The sequence below is a fragment of the Maylandia zebra genome, linkage group LG22, assembly GCF_041146795.1.
Source record: "Maylandia zebra isolate NMK-2024a linkage group LG22, Mzebra_GT3a, whole genome shotgun sequence".
In the NCBI taxonomy this organism is placed as follows: domain Eukaryota; kingdom Metazoa; phylum Chordata; class Actinopteri; order Cichliformes; family Cichlidae; genus Maylandia; species Maylandia zebra.
In genome coordinates, this window is record NC_135187.1 from 2052723 (window position 1) to 2072184 (window position 19462).

General features: G+C 41.8%; 1 protein-coding gene across 1 annotated transcript; it reads left to right on the forward strand.

Annotated features, from left to right (window-relative positions):
* The first annotated feature begins 4243 nt into the window (after nucleotides 1–4243).
* LOC143414771 (CD209 antigen-like protein 2) lies at nucleotides 4244–17821 on the forward strand. The gene is made up of 7 exons (XM_076879604.1): nucleotides 4244–4388; nucleotides 4966–5076; nucleotides 13911–13958; nucleotides 14081–14134; nucleotides 14228–14367; nucleotides 17051–17163; nucleotides 17443–17821. The coding sequence occupies exons 1-7, from the start codon at nucleotides 4244–4246 to the stop codon at nucleotides 17573–17575; spliced, it is 744 nt and encodes a 247-aa protein (XP_076735719.1). The 3' UTR covers nucleotides 17576–17821.
* Nucleotides 17822–19462: the final 1641 nt, after the last annotated feature.

The window sequence follows — 19462 nt, forward strand, 5'->3', positions numbered from 1 at the left end:
GTTCTAATAAAAGTCAAAGTGCAGCTTGTCTTTACTTTGCTTTACTTGGTTTATTCATCAGTCTGTTGGTCCTAAAACTTCAGTAAATGTCTTCTTCAGTTTCTCTCAAACGGCTGAAAGTTGCTGCTGCTTTTTATAGTTACAAATTAGGAACTTTAAAACAGATTGAAATGCAGAAAAAGCATGTTTGGCAAATTTCAATTGTGTGAATTAGTGAAGAATATTGATTTCTGATGTAAAGTAAAGTAGTAAAGTAATCATGTTGAAATCTGATTCCCTCATGTAATACCACTTTGAACCACAAGATGGTACAGTAAGGCAGCATCTAGTCTGAACTGAGCTCAAATTTGTACTGTTGCTTTTGCACTACAGCAAACTCTGGTTGTGTGCTGCCCGAACAGTTTTATGTAATATTGGCATGAAATATTAATACTGACAGGAATGGAAGCAATGTCAGATTTAAAAAGCCTGAACTCTTAAATGTACCCCTACATTTAAAATAGATAAATAATACAATAAAAATGGCAATTAACATAAATGGTATTTTGTTGAGTCAAGTCTGTGTCTTAGATCAGTGGTTCTCAAACTTTTCACAATAAATACCCCCTCGTAAAATATGGCTCTTGAAGTACCACCCTTATGACCGACATTAAAGTACAGTAGTGTAGGTCTATTTAACACCATATACTGCTTACACCAGACAATTGTATTTCTCATAAGAGTGTTATTTATTTTAACTGTGATAAACAGGATGTGACAACTCATAATGATAACAACTGTACTGCATTAAAACATTCACAGCAGGTGGGATGTCCGGTCTTTAGGTGATGACCTATGAACCCTGCTACTGGGTTCAAACTACTCTGAATTCATCAAGGCTTTTTTTTTTTTTAACAGATTTTAATGCTTTGTATCTTGTTTAATTTAATCTGAACAAGCCCCTAAAAACAATCAGTGATCACTGTTGGCCTCTCTCGGTTTTTATTACCACTGTTCATTTTAAAGCTCAGTTTTTAAAACTACAGCCCAGCCCATGTAGCAGTGTATTTTTTTTATTTTTTATTTTTTATTTTATTTTATTTTTTTTTGGCCTGTCCCGTTTGGCTCTTTTGCATCAGAATTGTTGTCTAAAGGCAAAGAAAGATGCCCAACGGATTTACTTTACCAAATTGACCATCCCAGCCTTGCCGTAATGGTCCATTTGATTCACCTTTTATTGTTTATTTTATTTTCACTTACTGAATACGGGACAGACTTGACTGGGGGAAAGAAGGGGAGAAAGAAAGAGGGAAAGAGAAACAGCTGGGAAGAGGGACGGGGGAGAAGGGCAAAAACCAAAAACCAACAGAACGGGCAGAGAAAAAAAAATGCATATATCAATCACCTGGATCACCTGCTGAGAAAGAAAAAAGAAAGCAAGCAGAAGAGAACAAGAGTAATAGAATAAACAACATCACAATGATATATGGGAATATGACAGTAAATACTAAATATTAAACATTATTGTGCAGCACATAAGATCAACAGAACACAGTGTGCTTTGAGGTAGGAGCCAAAAAGGGTGTAGTTTGTGGGTGTGATCACCCGTGTGTACACCTGTGAGCATGGACGCGCTTGTTTTTTGTTTTTTTAAAAGGTTCCTTCATGTAATGATCTGCTAGAGGGTGTGGGGGGGCCACAGCCCCGTCCTCCAGGGCGTGAAGCAGGTGTGGAGGAGATCAAAACTCCAGACATCCAGAGGCCCCCAGAACACAAGAGACCAAGGAAGACCAACAGAGGGGCAGCTGCGCCACTGTCCCAGAAAGAGCTGAGGAGAGTCCCAGATGAGGGCTCACTCAGCAGCCGCGGAGCAGAAGCCAGGGGGAGTTGCAGTGACGCGCCCGTGAGCTCCGCCGGCAGCCAGCTGCGCCTGAGTGACCGAGCCCCAGGCCGAGAGGCCGGGGGCACCCCACCTCCCATGTAGCAGTGTATTGATGACTAACCTCGTATTATGGATGGAAGTTTGGTCCGTTTACAGCATCCTGCCATGTCATTGCATTTGTCCCTAACCATCAGTTACTGAGTGGAAAAAGTTAGCATTCATCCTCCAGCTTCACTGTTTTCTATTATGCTAACAGCTGTGTTGCTAGGGACTGTAGCCAACGTAGCACATCATTATATACCAGCTAGCCCGACTTCCGTAACCCTGTTTAGTTTTCTGTCATTCACTTCAGAAGTGATAGCAGAGCTGTACATTCATCAGAACACAGTATATTATTTAATCTTAAACATTTGGAGACTCCCCACATACCACTAGAGGGAGCCCATGTATGGCCAGTGGTACATGTACAACAGTTTGAGCACCACTGTCTTAGATGATACAATGAATATACTGGGCATGTATCTGTTACTTTATGATGTGGGTGTAGTGATTTTTTGTCAATAATCTAAATCTAAACTCTTGATCAAATACAAAATGCACTAATGTAAAGGAATGTACACAGAAAAGGTTAATCAGCAGCTTATCTAGGTTCAGATCGCAGAGGGGTCACTTCTTTCAGGTGACACAGAGGTGATACCAAGCCAGCTCAGGATTTCGGTTACATCCACACTAGCCTGTATAGATTTAAAAACGGCGTTTTTCTCTGAAAATGCTCCGCGTCCACACCAGCGTTTTCAGTGTTTTCACAGAGTTGTGCGTCCATATTGAAACGGCCCAAAACACTTACGTTCCAGTCCTGCACATGTGTGAGACACAAGAAGATTCAAACTGCCTCATTTCTGTCTGCCATTTACTTACCCTCCGGCTCTTTGAAACATCATGGCCACCAATTTATGAAGGAAGCTAATTTCTGCCACATATATGCACAGTCTCACTCTTTCCGGCTGTTTGCTGAGCTCCAGTTCAAATCACTCCTCATTCATGAGCAAAGTGACATTCAGTGCCTTTCAGCTCAATGTCGGCGAGTAGAGATTCGTCCACCAGAGCCTCCACCCAGTCAACATGGCTCCAAACAAGATTTCTGTGTTATTAACAACAATAAAAAAATCTAAATTGATAAACCTCCTTTTAGTTTCGCTTTTGTCTTAAATGTACTCTCAGTAAAAGGTCTCCTAATCACAATGTAAAGCAGATTTGAAGCTAGCCCCTCTTTGTCTTTGTGGTTTGCTCTGCTGCTGCTTCCTGTTTGGTTAAACATTGTTTCTGAGGCAACATTTATTAAACACCACTTGACCCAGAAAAACACTGAGCGAAACCCTTTTTTCTTGCCCCTCGAGATGACTGGAAAAAGTTTTTAGGTTTTACAGAGAAATACAGCAGAGTGGTCCTCAATGACAAAAAGCATCCTTGTGTGTGGTTACAAGAAACTGACAGCAGGAAGCATCAAACATTAAACAATAACAAAAACAGGCTTATTCAAAGTATTAGTGATCATTTTAATATGTTAAAACCTAACAAAAAAAAAAGAGTGGCGGGAAGCATGGTTGTCATGGTTTATGCTGCAGGAGGTCTTCTACGTTTAGTGCAGGTAGAAGTTCATAAAAACAAGGAAGTCTGTCTATAAATTGATGATCAAGTATTACAGAGATCCCCAACTTAAGTCCTCAACTTAATAAAATTGCTATTACTGTATTTTTCAGACTATAAGGCGCATCAAGTGAAACCAAACAGGCCTACCTTTATCTATATGATCACGCACTGTCACACTGTTTGATTTGATGTAAAAGCTCGAGTAGGAAAAGTGCCATATGACCTCTGGTTTTTGTGAAGAAAGTGAAATTTTTCAAACTGCATGAGGAAGTAAACACCAATGGCATGAAACACAGATTTAAAATGAGTTGAGGGCATTCTTCAGTTGGCCACTAGCTGAAAGAATCTCCTTTGTCTCACTGAAGCTCTGTTAGACATGTGAGGTGTTCCCGTGTTGGAAAAACTCTGAAATTGGTGTGCTTCTGTCTATTCACAGTATGTACTAATTCAAGACAAAGGTATTCTTGTTTGTACATGTATGTATTTCTGTTAGTTTCAAAGTTCCGTGTTGCAACAGCCAGTAAAAATGACAGACAATGTTTGTTTGTTTTTTATTTGACATGTGCTCTCACTCAAAGGTCTGCGAACCACATTGTAAAGTACCAATGAAGTTAGCCTCTCTTTGTTTGTGGTTTGGTCTGCTGCTACTTCCTGTTTGATGCTGATGATTAAAACCTGCCTGACTGACAGAAACAGACAGTGAAAGCTGCTCAAATACTTTCACCCACCAAGATGTCTGCAGACAGTCAGACTGCAGCCGATTTTAGAGTGAAATACAGCAGAAGGATCGACAGTGATGGACGAGAGCAAGAGCACAGTGAGGTTGAGATGCTAGATGATGGAGAACAACATCCTGATGTTGGGCTGCAGGCAGCTGGTAAGCAGGAAATAAATAAACTATTGTACTATTGCAAGGTCTTGACCTCACAAAACAAAGTGCCTTGAGCCAACTGTTGTTGCGATTCTGCGCTATATAAATAAAACTGAATATGAGGGAATTTAAGTTGGTTTAATATGTTTAAAAACTGTTCAGTCGTCAAAAAATTACAGAAAAGGAGGGAAGTTCCACAAGACTCTTATCTGACAGATCCGAGGCAAAGGTAGAAATATTAAAAACAAGGAAGTCTTCTTAGACTGTGTGGTGCAAGTGAAACCACAGGAAACAACTCGAGAGTGGTCTTCATGTCTACAGAGCTAATTGTATTTTTAAGCTTATTTTCGACCATACTGACAGATATACTGGCCTTTTTCTGGCCCACATGCTCTAAGAATCACCTAGAAATATTTCTCCTTCTCAAACACTGTTTCTCTGTTTTCTATATGTTAAACATTCTCCTGTAAATATGAGACTAACATGATGAACTTGTTCAGCTCATTCTCAAGATGAGTGCAGTCTGATTACGACGTATTAATTAAAATAATACAATAATTAAATCTCAATTTTGTCTCTGTAGAATTAAACATCCAGATGAAGCTTTTAGCTGTGAAAAGAAGATGGTTCAGAGCTTTTGAAGTGAATCTTGGGCTGCTGTATCTTTTGATTCTGTCTGGAATCACCACACGATGTGAGTAATTTTATTAAAATATAGCCTGGTGGATGTAATATTTTACAGATTAGATGTTGATGTAGACTTGCTTTTGTTTGGCTCCTATTCTTATTCATATTTTAGTTAGAAACAGTCACCTGTTCCCCCTCTACACGGGAAATGGGTGATATTTGACACTACTGGTCATATTTGACCAGTAGTGTCAAATATGACCAGTAGTGTTTTATTGTTTATTTATTATTGTTTTCTTTTCTTTTTATTGTTTTTAAATAGAAAGGTCTGCAAGAAGAAGAATGAAAAGGAAAGTTTTCAGCCTTCATTAGTAAAGTAATCAATGCTGATCCCAAATGTAACTTTATTTAAGGCATATGTGATGAAAGCTATGACACAGTTTCTCTATAAGGCAAAACAGTGTTGCCCTTTAAAAAGCATTTCCTGGTTTGTATGCACCGTGAGACTGAGGTGTGAATGTGTTTTTCCTCTCTCTCTTTAAGAGCTCCTCTTTGGTTGAACAATGAAAAATAATTTATTCTTGCCTTGCAAATTGTTTGATAGTCTAATGGGCTTTACAAATATAAAGAAAAGGGAATTCTCCGTCTAGCGTTCAGCACACTGGAGGTTATCACTCATATTAATCACATTCATTTATAGGCCTGTGTTTCTTTGCATGCTGTCACTTCCTCAAAGCCATTTCCTGTCTGAAACAGATAAGAAACAGAAAGCCAGCACAGATCCAAAAACTGCAGTTCCTTTAATGACCACTAAAGGCTGATTCTGAAAGTGAGTCAGTCCCCACAGACTACCATGTTATGATGAGCACCTTTCCAGCATTAAAAGCATGTTTCCATTCAGGACAAAATGAGTTTTGGTCTCTGAGATTAGTTTCCCTCTTAGTATTTAGTATTTATTTATTTATTGTCATTGTCAAGAACAATGAAATTGCGTTTGGGGCTTCCATACAACCCCAAAAAAAGAAGAAAATAATAAATACCCCTTAAAACCCAAGTGTACATATTTAACCCAGTGTGACTCCAATGCAATAAGACAATCCTTAGCAATAATGTTCGTAGAAATTCAGACAGAGACCTGAGAAACATGACAAAATACAACAATGCAACCCATTCAATATTATTGTACTGTGAGATATGATATCAGATATGATAGTTATCTATTTAAGAAAGAGGGGGGGGGGGGGGGGCAGGAGGGGGAAGAGAATAAAGATATGATGCACCAATGCAGACCAGTTCATTGCTATTAAGAAGTTGGATATGGTTATTGTCCGTGAGAGGGGGGCAGAGAGTTCAGGAGCCTCACAGCCTGTGGATACAGGCTGTTGGCCAGTCTGGATGTTCTGGCCTGTATAGACCTGTACCTTCTCCCTGAGGGCAGCAGATGGAAAAGGTGGCGCGCAGGGTGATGTTGGTCCCGCAGGATACTGTGCACCCTCCTCAGACAGCGAGTGGGGAAGATATTACTGATCTCTGGCAGACTTGTTCCAATAATTCTGCCAGCTTCTTTCACCACCCGCTGGAGTGCTTGCTGATCGGCCTTGGTGCAGCTGGGGAACCACACTAGAAATCCATACGTCAGAACGCTGCTGATGGCACAGTTGTAGAAGTTCAACATCAGAGATCTGGGAATGTGTGCGCTCCGCAGTCTCCTCAGGTAGTAGAGGCGCTGTTGGGCCTTCCGTACAACTGAGGTGATATGGTTGCCCCAGGACAGGTCCTCGGTCACAGTTACCCCCAAGAATTTAAAACTGCTCACCCTCTCCACCGCCTCACTGCCAATGAAGAGAGGCAGATGGTTGTTATGGCCCCTCTTCCGGAAATCTACAATGATCTCCTTGGTCTTTTTGGTGTTTAAGACCAAGTTATTGTCGTGGCACCATGACTCTAGTTGTTGCACCTCTGTCCTATAGTTTGTCTCATCATTGTTGGATATAAGTCCGAGCACTGTAGTGTCATCTGCAAACTTAACAATGAGATTGGACGCGCAGGAGGAAATACAGTCATGGGTGAAGAGAGTGTATAGCAGAGGGCTCAGAACACACCCCTGAGGGGCACCGGTGTTGACCACAAGGGTGGAAGAGGTGTTCTTACCCACTCTGACACTCTGTCTACGGTTAGTGAGGAAGTCCACAATCCAGTTGCACAGAGAGGAGTTAAGTCCCAGTTGGTGGAGTTTGGGACGGAGTTTGTATGGCCGGATGGTATTAAAAGCCGAGCTGTAGTCTACAAAGAGGAGCCGTGCATAGGTGTTCCTGTGTTCCAAGTGCTTCAGTAATGTGTGCAGCACTGTGGCGATCGCATCCTCGGTTGACCGGTTCTCCCTGTATGCAAACTGGTGCGAGTCCAGGGATGGTGGAAAAGCAGCTCTGATGTGTTTAATGACCAGTCTCTCCAGGCATTTGGCGGGAATGGGGGTGAGTGCCACAGGTCTGAAATCGTTCAGACATGTGACATTTGACTGTTTTGGGATGGGAACGATGGTTGCTGCTTTGAAACAGGATGGTACCAGTGAACAGGACAGCGAGGTGTTATATATAGAGGTGAAGACGTCCGCCAGGTCCGCAGCACAGTCTTTTAGCACCCGGCCCAGCACTCCATCCGGCCCGGCCGCCTTCCTGGTGTTAATGCTCCGGAACACACGCCTCAGCTCATGAGTGCTCAGGACCGGAGCAGGGTCGGTTGAGGGGAGAGGGGACAGGACAGGGTCGGTGTTCTCCCTGTCAAAACGGGCATAAAAGAGATTTAGATCCTCAGCCAGAGTAGAACTGTCGGCTGAGGGTGATGGTGTTCTTCTTTTGTAGTCCGTGATAGCCCTGATGCCCTCCCAGACCTGCCTTGGGTTTGTGTTGTTCTCAAACCTGGCCTCGATACGCCTCCTGTGCTGCTGCTTGGCAGTCTTGATGCCTCTTCTCAGGTTGGCCCTGGCAGCACTGTATGCCTCCTGGTCCCCGGATTTGAAAGCGTTGTTCCTTGTTCGAATAAGTTGTTGAACTCCGTGTGTCATCCAGGGTGGATTATTAGGGAACACACGGAATCGTTTCCAAGTTGTTACATTGTCCACACAGAAACAGATGTAGTCCAAGACAGTGGAGGTGTAACTGTCCAATGCGACACGATTGTCAGTGTCCTGCACCTTGAATACATCCCAGTCTGTGCAGTGGAAACAGTCCTGAAGCATCGGAATAGCGTCCTGCGGCCATGTTCTCACGGTTTTGGTTGTAATCCCAGTGCTCTTGATCTTTTGTGTGTATATTGGGTGTAGCAGAAGGGAGAGATGGTCTGACAGACCCAGGTGGGGATAAGCCTGGGCTCTGTACGCATTCGCCATGTTGGTGTACACCTGGTCCAACGTTCTATCTCCTCTGGTAGCACACTTCACATTACGGTGGAAATTGTGAAGTACAGATTTCAGGTCCGCGTGGTTAAAATCCCCAGCCGCAATAAAGACACTGTCCGGGTGTGCTACCAGGCTGTTATTGATGCTGCTGCTCAATTGTGCTAACGCTAGCTTAGCATTAGCATCTGGTGGAATGTAAACAGCGCAGATGTAAACGGCAGAAAATTCCCGAGGGAGATAGAATGGACGGCACTTTAACACCAACAGTTCTACCTCTGTACTGCACAGTCTTTCCGTTACCGTGACGTTCGTGCACCAAAGGTTGTTAATATAGATGCACAGCCCCCCGCCAGTCTTCTTACCCGAGTCCGCAGACCTGTCGGATCGATAGGCGGTGCGGCCTGCTAGATCGATAGCCGCATCGGGAATGGCGCTGTCCAGCCAGGTTTCAGTGAAAATCATGCACGAACAGTTATTAAAAGTCCGTCGAGTGGCGATCTGCAGTCGTATTTCATCCAGTTTGTAACGGATTGAACGGGCGTTGGAGAGGAATATGATCGGGAGTGGTGGTTTAAACGGACTAGTCTTTAGCCGTGCCCACAGGCCTCCCCGCTTGCCTCTCTTCTGCCTCCGCTCGCAACGTCTCCTCCTGCGGCTTGCTGTTGCGGGTAGCCCCGGGGGTTGCTTAACGATCTCCGGGGGGATGAGATACTCGGATGTTAGTTGAAGATCTCCACGGCTTAGTTGTAGTAGATCATCTCTGTTGTATTGAAGTAACCCCAGACTGTGTGAAATAATACACAGTACCACCAAAAGTGCAAAAGTGTAGGAGCTCCGGGCCGCTGCGTCTGTGCGCGCCGCCATCTTGGTTTGACTGATAAATGGCTTTTAGTGGATTCTATTTAAATGCATTTTAAATAGAATTCTCTGATCAGTAATATGAGCTGCTGTGTGGTACAGCCTGACCAACAAGTTTGTTTTGCTGACTGAGCTTCTAGTATTTCATGAGTCTCTTACTTAGCATTGAATGCACTGATTGATTGAGCGGTTAAGAGATGGCCCAGTGTGTGTGACGAGTTATCTACTGCTCTCTCTGTTGTTAGTCCTGTGCATCTTTCATCATGTCAGCTTATTAGTAATCTATGATTGCCAAGCTCTCTCCTCCCTTCATCCGTCTACCGCAAAATTTCTGCACTGCCATCAAGAAAGACTTGATTTCTTACCCCTGCTCTTGGCTGGAGTACCAGCTTACCTTTGCCAAGAACCACAACCATCTCGCTGGAGAAGGCGCCACTGATGTCGTGGCGAGCGGCTGGTGAGGGTCCTAGACTTTTTACATCTTGGTGTTCCCTGGACCCTGTTGGACCCGGTCCCCTTCACCTGGTGTCAACCTTGGGTATCTGCGGCATCATGCACAGATTTCACCTACTTCTCCCACTGCTGCTTCTACAGACGTGGTGCCCATTAGAATAGGTCTGGTGAATTTAAGGTCCATCGTGAATAAAACTTTTATCCTTAAGGAATGTTTCATGTCCCAGAGTTTGGACCTTCTCAGCGTTACTTAAACACAGACCTCTCCGGGTGAGTCCAGTGTTTTTTCAGAATTATTACCCCACTGTCACTCATACTTTAATACTCTGAGGTCCTTGGGTCATGGAGGAGTTTTGCCGACTGTTTTCTGCAGCTTTGAACCGAGCCTTTTACGAGTTGAGCCTCTTCCGTCCGCTGCTGTGCAAAGCGATCTATTGGTCACCAAAGTATACAACAAAGATTTTTTGTGGGAATTTTCAGACTTCTTGGATGAAATTATGTCAAAATATGAGCAAGTTTTAATTGTTAGGCGGAGTTAAAATTCACATGTGCTACTCTGGAAAGCCTCTGGTAAAAGACTTCTTAGACTTATTGGACTCCTTTGGCCTCACTCAGTTGGTGAACGGCCCGACCCATGAATGTACCCACACACTGGATCTTGCTTTATCTTAAGGTTTACCCATTTCTAATTTATTCAAACTCTTTGCTCTTGCTCGGTGCTGACATGTTTTTACTCTTCAACGGCTGTTCATGTCTCCACTGTTTTTAATAATTTAGACTTGCAGCCCTCTGTGTCTTCCAGCACTGAGGAGCTTTCCCTGTAATTTAATTCCTTGTGCCGTACGCCATAATACTGTTGTAAATTCTGTGGCTCCAATTAAAACCAGGCGATCAAAGCCCAGATCAGACCCTTGGTTAAGTGATCATACCCGTGCCATCAGATGGGAGTGCAGGAGAAATGAAAGTTGAAGATGGACAAACTGCAAGTCTCTTCTGAGACTGAGAGCTGGTGTTGTTTTCAAAGAGCTGTGGAAACTGCAAGAGCAAAACATTTTTCCGACATCATTGCTGCTAACGCTCACAACCCCCTTGTCCTTTATAATACATTAACACTGCTTTTAATGCCCACGTCCCTCTGAAAGCTTACAGAGAACTCTGATAATTTTGTTAACACGGAGCTTGTATTTCTCTTGCCTCCCATCATCGGTCCATCTTGCTCCCCTGCCTGGCTGTCTTTGATCACTTAGAGCTTATTTCCCTTTCCTCTCTTGAGAAACTGGTTACCAGTATGAAACCAACTGTGATGTCGTTCCTCCACATCTTCTTAAGGTTGTTACTACTGTTGGTCTTTTTATCCTTAATGTCATTAATGGTAATTTGACCTCCAGCCATTTTAAACATGCTGTGGTGCAACCCGTGTTGAAGAAACCTGACATTGACCCTTCTGCTTTGTCTAACTTTGGCTTTTTTCCCCCAAAGTCTTGGGAAAGATTGTTTACACTCAACTGAAGGCCTTCCTGAATGAATGTAAAATTTTGGAAGAGTTCCACTTTGGATTTAAAACAAACCACAGCACTGAATCTGCTCTTTTAAGGGTTTTTAATAACATATTTTTAGCAATGTTTTCTGGGAACAGAGTTTTCCTTGTCTTTTAAATTTACAGCTGATGACCATAACATTCTCATCTCCAGACTGGAGCAGTGGGTTCAGTTCTGCAATGGTTTAGGTCTGACCTCTATGACAGGAGTTTCTGTGTCATGATGGACGATCTTACCTCTGGTTCCGCTGCCCTTCCCTGGGGGTTCCTCAGGGTTCCATTCATTGTCCTCTACTGTTCTCTCTGTATTTGCTGCCACTTGGTGCTAGTTTTAGAAAGCATTGTGTTTCATTTATATGCTAATGCCTGTCAAGTCTATTTCCCTTTCAAACACAGTGGTTCTCTTCAGCCTCTCCTTGATTATCTCAATAACATCAGGGGGTGGATTGCACTGAATTTTCTTAATTTTAATGAAAAAAAGGCAGAGGTCATGCTTTTTAAATCCAGTGCCTCCAGCTGTGTATCCCTGCCTTTGACCTTTCCTCTTTGGCCCCACAGGAAAAATCCAGAATCACCAATTTAGTTGTGAAAATGGAAAGCAGCCTAAAACCTGACTGGCATGTCAATGCTGTGGTTAAGTCCTCCATCTTTCAGTTCAGACGGCTGTAAAGATTAAGCCATCCTGTCTAGATGCCACCTAGAGACAATGCTGCATGATTTTAACAAGAACAAGAGCACATAACCATGGTTTTAGTGTACCTTCACTGGTTCACCGTTCAGTTTTAAATCCATTTTAACATTCCTTTATTTCTTTTTAAGCCTCTTAATGGTTTTAATAGTCTGTATGTTTGCATGATTGTGGAGGTGGAGTGAATGTTCTTGTTGTTCCTTCAAACTCTTCACTCAACACGGTGATTCTGTGATTATCTCAACAAAGCAGACAGGCAGCAGCATCTGCTGCAGACTGATGCAGGTGCAGCCACACTATGTTAGACAGTGATGTCTACACAGCAAATCCAGCATGTCCAAATTAACACTGTCGGATTTGATTTCAACACTGTTAAAGTGTCTATATGGGTCCACACCAGAGAGTGTTAATTTAACTCTTTTTGGAGAGTTGGTACGTTAACTCTGATTTAGTGTTAAACACCAAATCTGTCTGGAGTTGATAATTTAACACTTGGTGTTAAGAGTTTATATATTAACTCTCAGAGTATTTTAGTTTAACTACGTAAGAGTTATCTTCTAATTCATTCTAAAAAGCGGGAATTTTACTGTTCTGAACTTCTAGAAATTTCTTTTGGAAATAAACATTTACTAAAAAGATGCAATGGTTTTTGAAAAACATTTATTCTGAACTGTGCACCACAATTTCAAAACATTTTCTGAAAGATGTAACAGTATACATGTTCTCACTTTCATTAGAATTTTGTTTATCAAAAGGTCTGACATGGTAAATGCAAATAACAGCATTCTCATCACTTATTTCTTCAATACAATTTGCATGTCCTTCATTCATCCCTTTGTGGAACTTCAACGCACTTCTGCTCTCCCCCATATTCCATCTTCACAAGCATATCCTGTGCGGAGATCGAATAAAAATTAGTTGACACTAATTAATGGCACAAATAATCCAGTAAACAATTGCAGCACAGTAAAAAGGAATCCTCTTTGAGCCATTACTTGTGTAAAGTATTTTCCCAAAAGACAAAGACACAGGTAACAGGTAATACTGAACTAAATGTAAAACCTCAACCTTTTTCATTTTTACCTAAACCGTGTGCACAAAACTCTGGAGGGATCTATGCTAACGTAGAATCCAGTCAGGACGTCTGCTACTGCTGTTTGCTCGTTTTTTTTGTTTTTTTTTTATGGGCGATCGTTTTCAGGCTTCAAGTAGCACCATTATACCAACATTTCACATTCTAGACATTGTTTTAGGTGTATTTGACCAAAAGTTTGACTGAAAATTCACATGCAAGCTTTTTTTCAAGGCTGTGGTATTTGCCCGCAAACAATACCTTTCAGCTAGCTAAAACAGAATATTATGCTATCAGCGAGCAACATGGCTAATGCCTTTCACACAGCTTTGTCTCAACTCCAAAGAGCCACAGAAGTAAAAGCTAATAACAATTGAAACAATCTTTGAAAAAATGACTTACCAAGCATGGCAAACAACTCAAATATGTAGAGCAAAATGTTCTGAAACGGCTTCACTTCAGCTTCGATTGGAGCCGTGCTGGGGGCGGAGTCTGTGAATTTACTCTGTTGGTGTCATAGCCCCTGTAGGAGTTCAGAGTTAAGAGGTCAAGAGTTAATGTTTCCATTGTAACACCTCCAGATTTGACCTAGAAACACTCATTTTTAACACTCGATTTTAACTACTATCATTTTACACCTCAGAGTTACATTAAAAGAATGTGACTCTGCTTAGAGTAAAATTAACTCTACTTTTGCAAGGAGACTATTAACACCAAAAAATGTAACACTTTTGAATTTGCTGTGTATCATTGTGCCGGCTAGTTAGTTCACTTGGTGCATTGAGCAGCATGCAGCTCAGCATGTGTTAGTTCCATTCATGTGATGGGAATAATAAAAACTTCATTGATAAAATGCTTTAAACTTTAAATCAGTTTCCTGTTTTGTTTGTAACCAGATATTTTAGTCACTTTGGAAAAAGAGCATCTCCAGGCTAATTGTTCAAGTAAGAAATATTTCAAAACAAATATAAATAAATATTCATGAACTAACTTTGCAGTCATTTTTCCTTTTTTATTCCTGTTTTATTTTTATTTTATTATAATTATGTTTGTTCTCAACATGCAGCAAAAACAATTCAACTACAGCAAGAAATCAAGTTGCTAAAGGAGAAGATCAAAGGTAACAAGCTGTTAAAAACTAAAAATCTTTATTACACAACAAAAACTATGAGCAGTAAATAAATACCGCCTTTAAAACGTGTTTGACTTTAAGAGAAGTGTCCCGATCGATGGACGAGATTTGGAAGCAGCTGTTACTTTAAATCCACTGAGGCAAAGCACTGGCAAGAGAGCAGGAGAGCCTGTCAGGATAAAGGAGCTGATCTGGTGATGATAAACAGCAAAGAGGAACAGGTGGGTGTGTTTGTTCATGTCTGTGTGATCTTTGATGGAGCTGACAGTCATCTGTTACTTGTGTCTGTGACCTGCTGTCAGTCTGTGACCTGCTTCCTGTCTCCACTCCGATGGATTTCTTTGGTTCTCCTTTTATGTTAGAGACATTCACATTCAAATGCAAAGTTTTTACACAATTTTGAAGCAAAAATTTAAATTACACAGAAATGTTCCAAAATAAAAGCAATCCTCATAATCCTGGCTAAGTTTCTTATTTAATAAAACCAAATAAAATATAATATTAACAGTTATCCCACTGCAACAGTAACTGAGCTTCAAATTCAAATTTAATTTGTCACACACACAACCATACACAGTACGGCATGTGGTGAAATGCTTATTGCTGTGCAATGCCCGACCATTAAATGACAACAAGAATTGACAGTCAGATTTACAGATTACTACAAAATTTAAAGATTTTAAGTTAGGAATTCACAGTAAAAGAATGTGCAAATAATGATTTACGAAAGAAATTATGAATAAAAATAAAAAATAAATTATAAGAAGTGTGCAAATAAATAGAGTGCTGTGGTGATGTATTGTGTGTGAGAGAGTCCAGTCCTACACCTGGTTCAGGGCCTGAATAGCCTGGGAGAAGAAGCTCTTCTTCATTCTCTCTGTTTTGGCCTTACGGGAGCAGAAGTGCTTCTTAGACCTCAACTCAAAGAGTCCATTGTTGGGATGGGAGAGGTCCATCATAATCTTCCTAGCTTTGGACTTCCACCGCTTGGTGTAGATGGACAGCAGGTCAGGGAGCTCTGATTGAATGATGCGTTCGGCCGAGCGCACCACTCTTTGCAGATCTCGTCTGTCCTGCTTGGTGCTGTTCCCAAACAGGTGCAGATGTTTGCCGTCAGGACGCTCTCGATGGTGCAGGAGTAAAAGTTCTTGAGCACCTTCAGTGGCAGATGGAAGTCTCTAAGTCTTCTGGGGAAAAAGAGATGCTGGCATTAACACCAGAGTGTTAATGTGACAGGACGATGACGGGTCCCAAGTGATCAACTTTTCAACTTGATGAAAAGCTTAGAGGGAATTATTGTGTTGAATGCTGAACTGTAGTCCATGAACAGCATCCTAACATAATTCCCTCTGCCAGTGTCCAGGTGACTCAGGGATGTGTGGAGCATGTGAGATATGGCATCATCTGTGGAACAATTAGTCCGGTATGCAAACTGAAGTGGGTCGATGGTGGCAGGAAGTGAAGAAGTGATGTGATCTCTCATCAGTCTTTCAAAAGACTTCATCACAAGTGAAGTGAAGTCAGTGCTACTGGGCGGTAACCATTGTGGCAAGTGGACTGTTGTTTCTTTGGGACAGTGACAATGATGGACTCTTTGAAGCTCGTGGGAACCATTGCTTGGGCCAGGGAGAGGTTGAAAATGAACATGAACACCAGTGCTAGCAGGTCAACTCAGGCTCTCAGGACCCGACCAGGGACTGCATCTGAACCTGCAGCCTTCCTGGTGTTCACTCTCCTGATAGCTTTCCTCACGGCATGCTCTGTGATGATGAAAGCCTTATCTTCACTGGCGCACTCTGTGCGCACGCAATTTGTTGTTTTAATTGCTGCAGCGTCGAAGCGTGCATAAAATGTGTTCAGCTCAACAGCCAGTGAAACATCGGCATTCATCATAGCATAGCATCTTTATTTATAGCAGCGCTTTACATCCAACAATGTTGGCCAAAGTGCTACAAATAGAAAACAAAGAGAAAACAGTTTAAATTACATATAGAATATCTTAAAAAAGCAATATAATTAATAAGAAACATATTAAGAGACATCAACAAGTCATCATTGAAGAAGCTGGTTGTTTATAGTCCATTATTGTCTGCAGTCTCTGGTGTAGCTGTGACTCTAGTTTCCTGTAGCTCTGCTTTGCCTTTCTGATCGCGCTGCTCATGTTTTAAGACACAGCTTGTATTGCATATTACCGGAGACGAGCCTGTCTTTGTAGGCAGCGGTGCGTGATCGCAGATGTTTTTATCCACCCACGGCTTCTGGTTGGGAAATGTTTGAATGATAGATCCCAAAACCGCTTCTGTAAACATGTTGATGAAACGTCCCAGTCTGCGTCATCCAGAGCGTCATCCAGAGCGTCCTGCAGCATGGCCACTGAGTGGTCTGTCCAGTGTGCGAACTCCCCCCTGATTGGTGCTTGCTGCTTTAGCCTTTGTTTGTAAAAAGGCATAAGGAAGATGGGGGCATGGTCTGATTTTCCAAATGCCGGCAGAGGCTGAGCTTTGTAGCAGTCCTTGAACGGAGTGTAGCAGTGATCTAATGTCCTACTGTCCCTGGTAGGGCAGTTGATGTGAGTTGATGTACACAGCATCCTGGTGAAGTGCTTGTTGTTGTGTGAGAGTCCGTGTCTGCGTGATGAGGAATATAAAACGCGCAGGCAATGACCACAGGGAATTCCCGAGGGAGATAGAAAGGGCGACATTTAATGATCAAAAGTTCCAGATTGGGCGAGCAAAAGCGTGTGAGTGGGGAAATTCTTTGGGTATTTTTGATTTCTGCACAATGGAAGAACTGAAAAATTTCATCACATTTATTCTTCCTTCTGACATATTCACAAGATGATGTCACTACAACAGAAGTGCTGAATTATGACTGGAGCAAATATTTGTGTCTCTTCCCAAATAGATATTTATCAATGAACTGAACATGAGAGGAGAGTCCTGGACTGGTCTGACAGGCAAACAGACATCAGGAGGATATAAATGGGAATGGGTGGACGGATCAGCGCTGACAGAAACGTGAGACATTAGTTTGTTTCTATTCCAGAGTTATTATTTAGAAGTGAAACACTGATGTTTTTGAAGATAGATCAGCAATACATGAGCTGAGCTATTTTCCAACAGCCCCACAAACTGAATGTAAAGAAAAGCAGAAATCCTCCTTTGAATGAACAGCTGTGCTTGAACTCTCTTCATCTGCAGTCTGTGATGACGTTCAGTTACAACAAGTCAGTTTGAAGAAATCAGGATTGAAAAAAGTTTACTCCAGCTTAATATCATATTTTATTTCTCTGACAGGTTGTGGGCACCAGCACAGCAGAGTACGAGTTATGATTCCTATGGAGTCTGCTGTGATGATAAAGGGAACTTGAAACAGGCAGTTGAACATTATGTTGGTTACAGCTCGAAGACCTTCATCTGTGAGAAATGAGTTTGGTGCTTTGATGTAAATGTTTGAATAATCCAACCAAAGACACCTCACTATGAAATGTCCTGCATGAGCCTCAGACTCAGCTTACAGTCTTTACTTGTTCATTCTGCATCATATATTGATTACATATATTGTCCCTCTGTGCTCTGTGCTGTACAGTAAGGTTGGAAGTCATCCACACAAAACCTTGAAGTACTTCATTACTCTGTAGTTCCAGCAAATTGTTCTAATAAAAGTCAAAGTGCAGCTTGTCTTTACTTTGCTTTACTTGGTTTATTCATCAGCCTGTTGGTCCTAAAACTTCAGTAAATGTCTTCTTCAGTTTCTCTGAAACAGCTGAAAGTTGCTGCTTCTTACTTTTAGCTACAAATGGGGAATTTTGACAGGAAATTGAAATGAAGAAGAAAAGCAGATTTAACAATTTTCAAATGTGCGAATAACTTATCAATTCTCTTTTATGCTGCATTTGTAAAGTAAGGATAGAGAAGTTGGGGCTAAATGGGATGTTGAATTGTTGACTCCAGGAAACAGAGTTTATGTAGCTGAATGTAACCAGGTTCTTTCTCTCAATGTATTTTAGTTGTCCAACTTTAACCTGACATTGTCAGAGCTAAATGTATTAAAGGACTCCTGTTATTCATGTTTTTGATCTGCTGTGTGCTTTATTTCCTGACTTCATTCTGATGGATCATTTCTAAATATGGATCTATTTTTGTACTCTGAATTTTAATGTTTTTCCTTTTGTTTTCTAGATTATTGTGTACTAGCAATCCACAAATGTCTCATTTCTAAAGCAAGAAGAAAATGTTTAAGAATGATATATATTCTGATCTAATATTAGAAGCCTTGAATAGGTAGAGGAGGATACAGAGGCAGGCTCATCTTCTTCAGTCCACAGTGCCAAGAGGGAGACAGGTGAGGTGTGGCTGACCACAGTGATGAAGAGGAGCTCGTCTGTGGCTGCAGCGTTCTTCTTCCAAGTTACTCCTCCGAGTAAGTTTTCCTCAGATGATCTTCCAGGTCTTTTATGGGCAAGAGGCACCAGCTCTTCTCTTTGAAAAAAAATTCCCTTAACAAAGTAGTATGGGCTGCTTCAGAAAAGGGTCCTTGTCCGTTCTTTCTTCTTATGTTGTCGTTTGCATTTTCTAACCAGCCTGTACTCTCATGTAATACCACTTTATTCCACAAGAGGCTGCAGTGAGCCAGCATCTAGTCTGCACTGAGCTCACATTTGTATAGTTGTTGTTGCACTACAGAGTTAGGTCAGACCACAAGTGTGTTGTTCTTTTACAACAAACAGCAACAATCACTTCATACAAACCTGTGTGTTACACCAGTGGAAGAAGCTTTTCCTTCATCAGTCTTCTTGTTTCTTACTATAGGGGTGAACAGCTACACTAACACTCTCTGGCTCCATGCTGCCCCCCTGTGGTGACAGTTTGATTTAATGTTTGTGTGAAATGTTAAAAGATACATGTGAAAGGAAAAGGAGCATTTTGACATTTAAGAAGCTGGAGCTATAGTTATTGTTTAAAATGTTTAAAATTTTCAGCACCACAGACAGTGAGAAGCAGGTCTGCACTCTGTATCATATCTTTATTCGATGTGGATGTGGATATGGGAGAACAAAACTATACAACCTTGGGTTAGGGTAAAGTCTACAGCACAGTTGTTGTCCCTGTATAATATAGTAGTGAGGATTTGTGGACATGTTAACCACATGGGGTAGCTCAGGTAGTAGAGCGGGTCACCTACTCACCGGAAGGTCGGTGGTTTGATCCCAGGCTGCCTCCTGGCTGCATATCAAATATCCGTGGGCAAGATACTAACCCCATGTTTGCCTACTGGTGGTGGTCAGAGAGCCCGGTAGCGCCAGTGTCCGGCAGC

Excerpts from the sequence above, each read along its gene's own strand:
- LOC143414771 (XM_076879604.1), top strand. The coding sequence starts at position 4,244 with ATGTCTGCAGACAGTCAGACTGCAGCCGATTTTAGAGTGAAATACAGC. Across the intron at positions 4,389-4,965 it reads TGTTGGGCTGCAGGCAGCTG|AATTAAACATCCAGATGAAG; the intron begins GTAAGCAGGAAA and ends TTGTCTCTGTAG. Across the intron at positions 17,164-17,442 it reads GGATCAGCGCTGACAGAAAC|GTTGTGGGCACCAGCACAGC; the intron begins GTGAGACATTAG and ends TTTCTCTGACAG.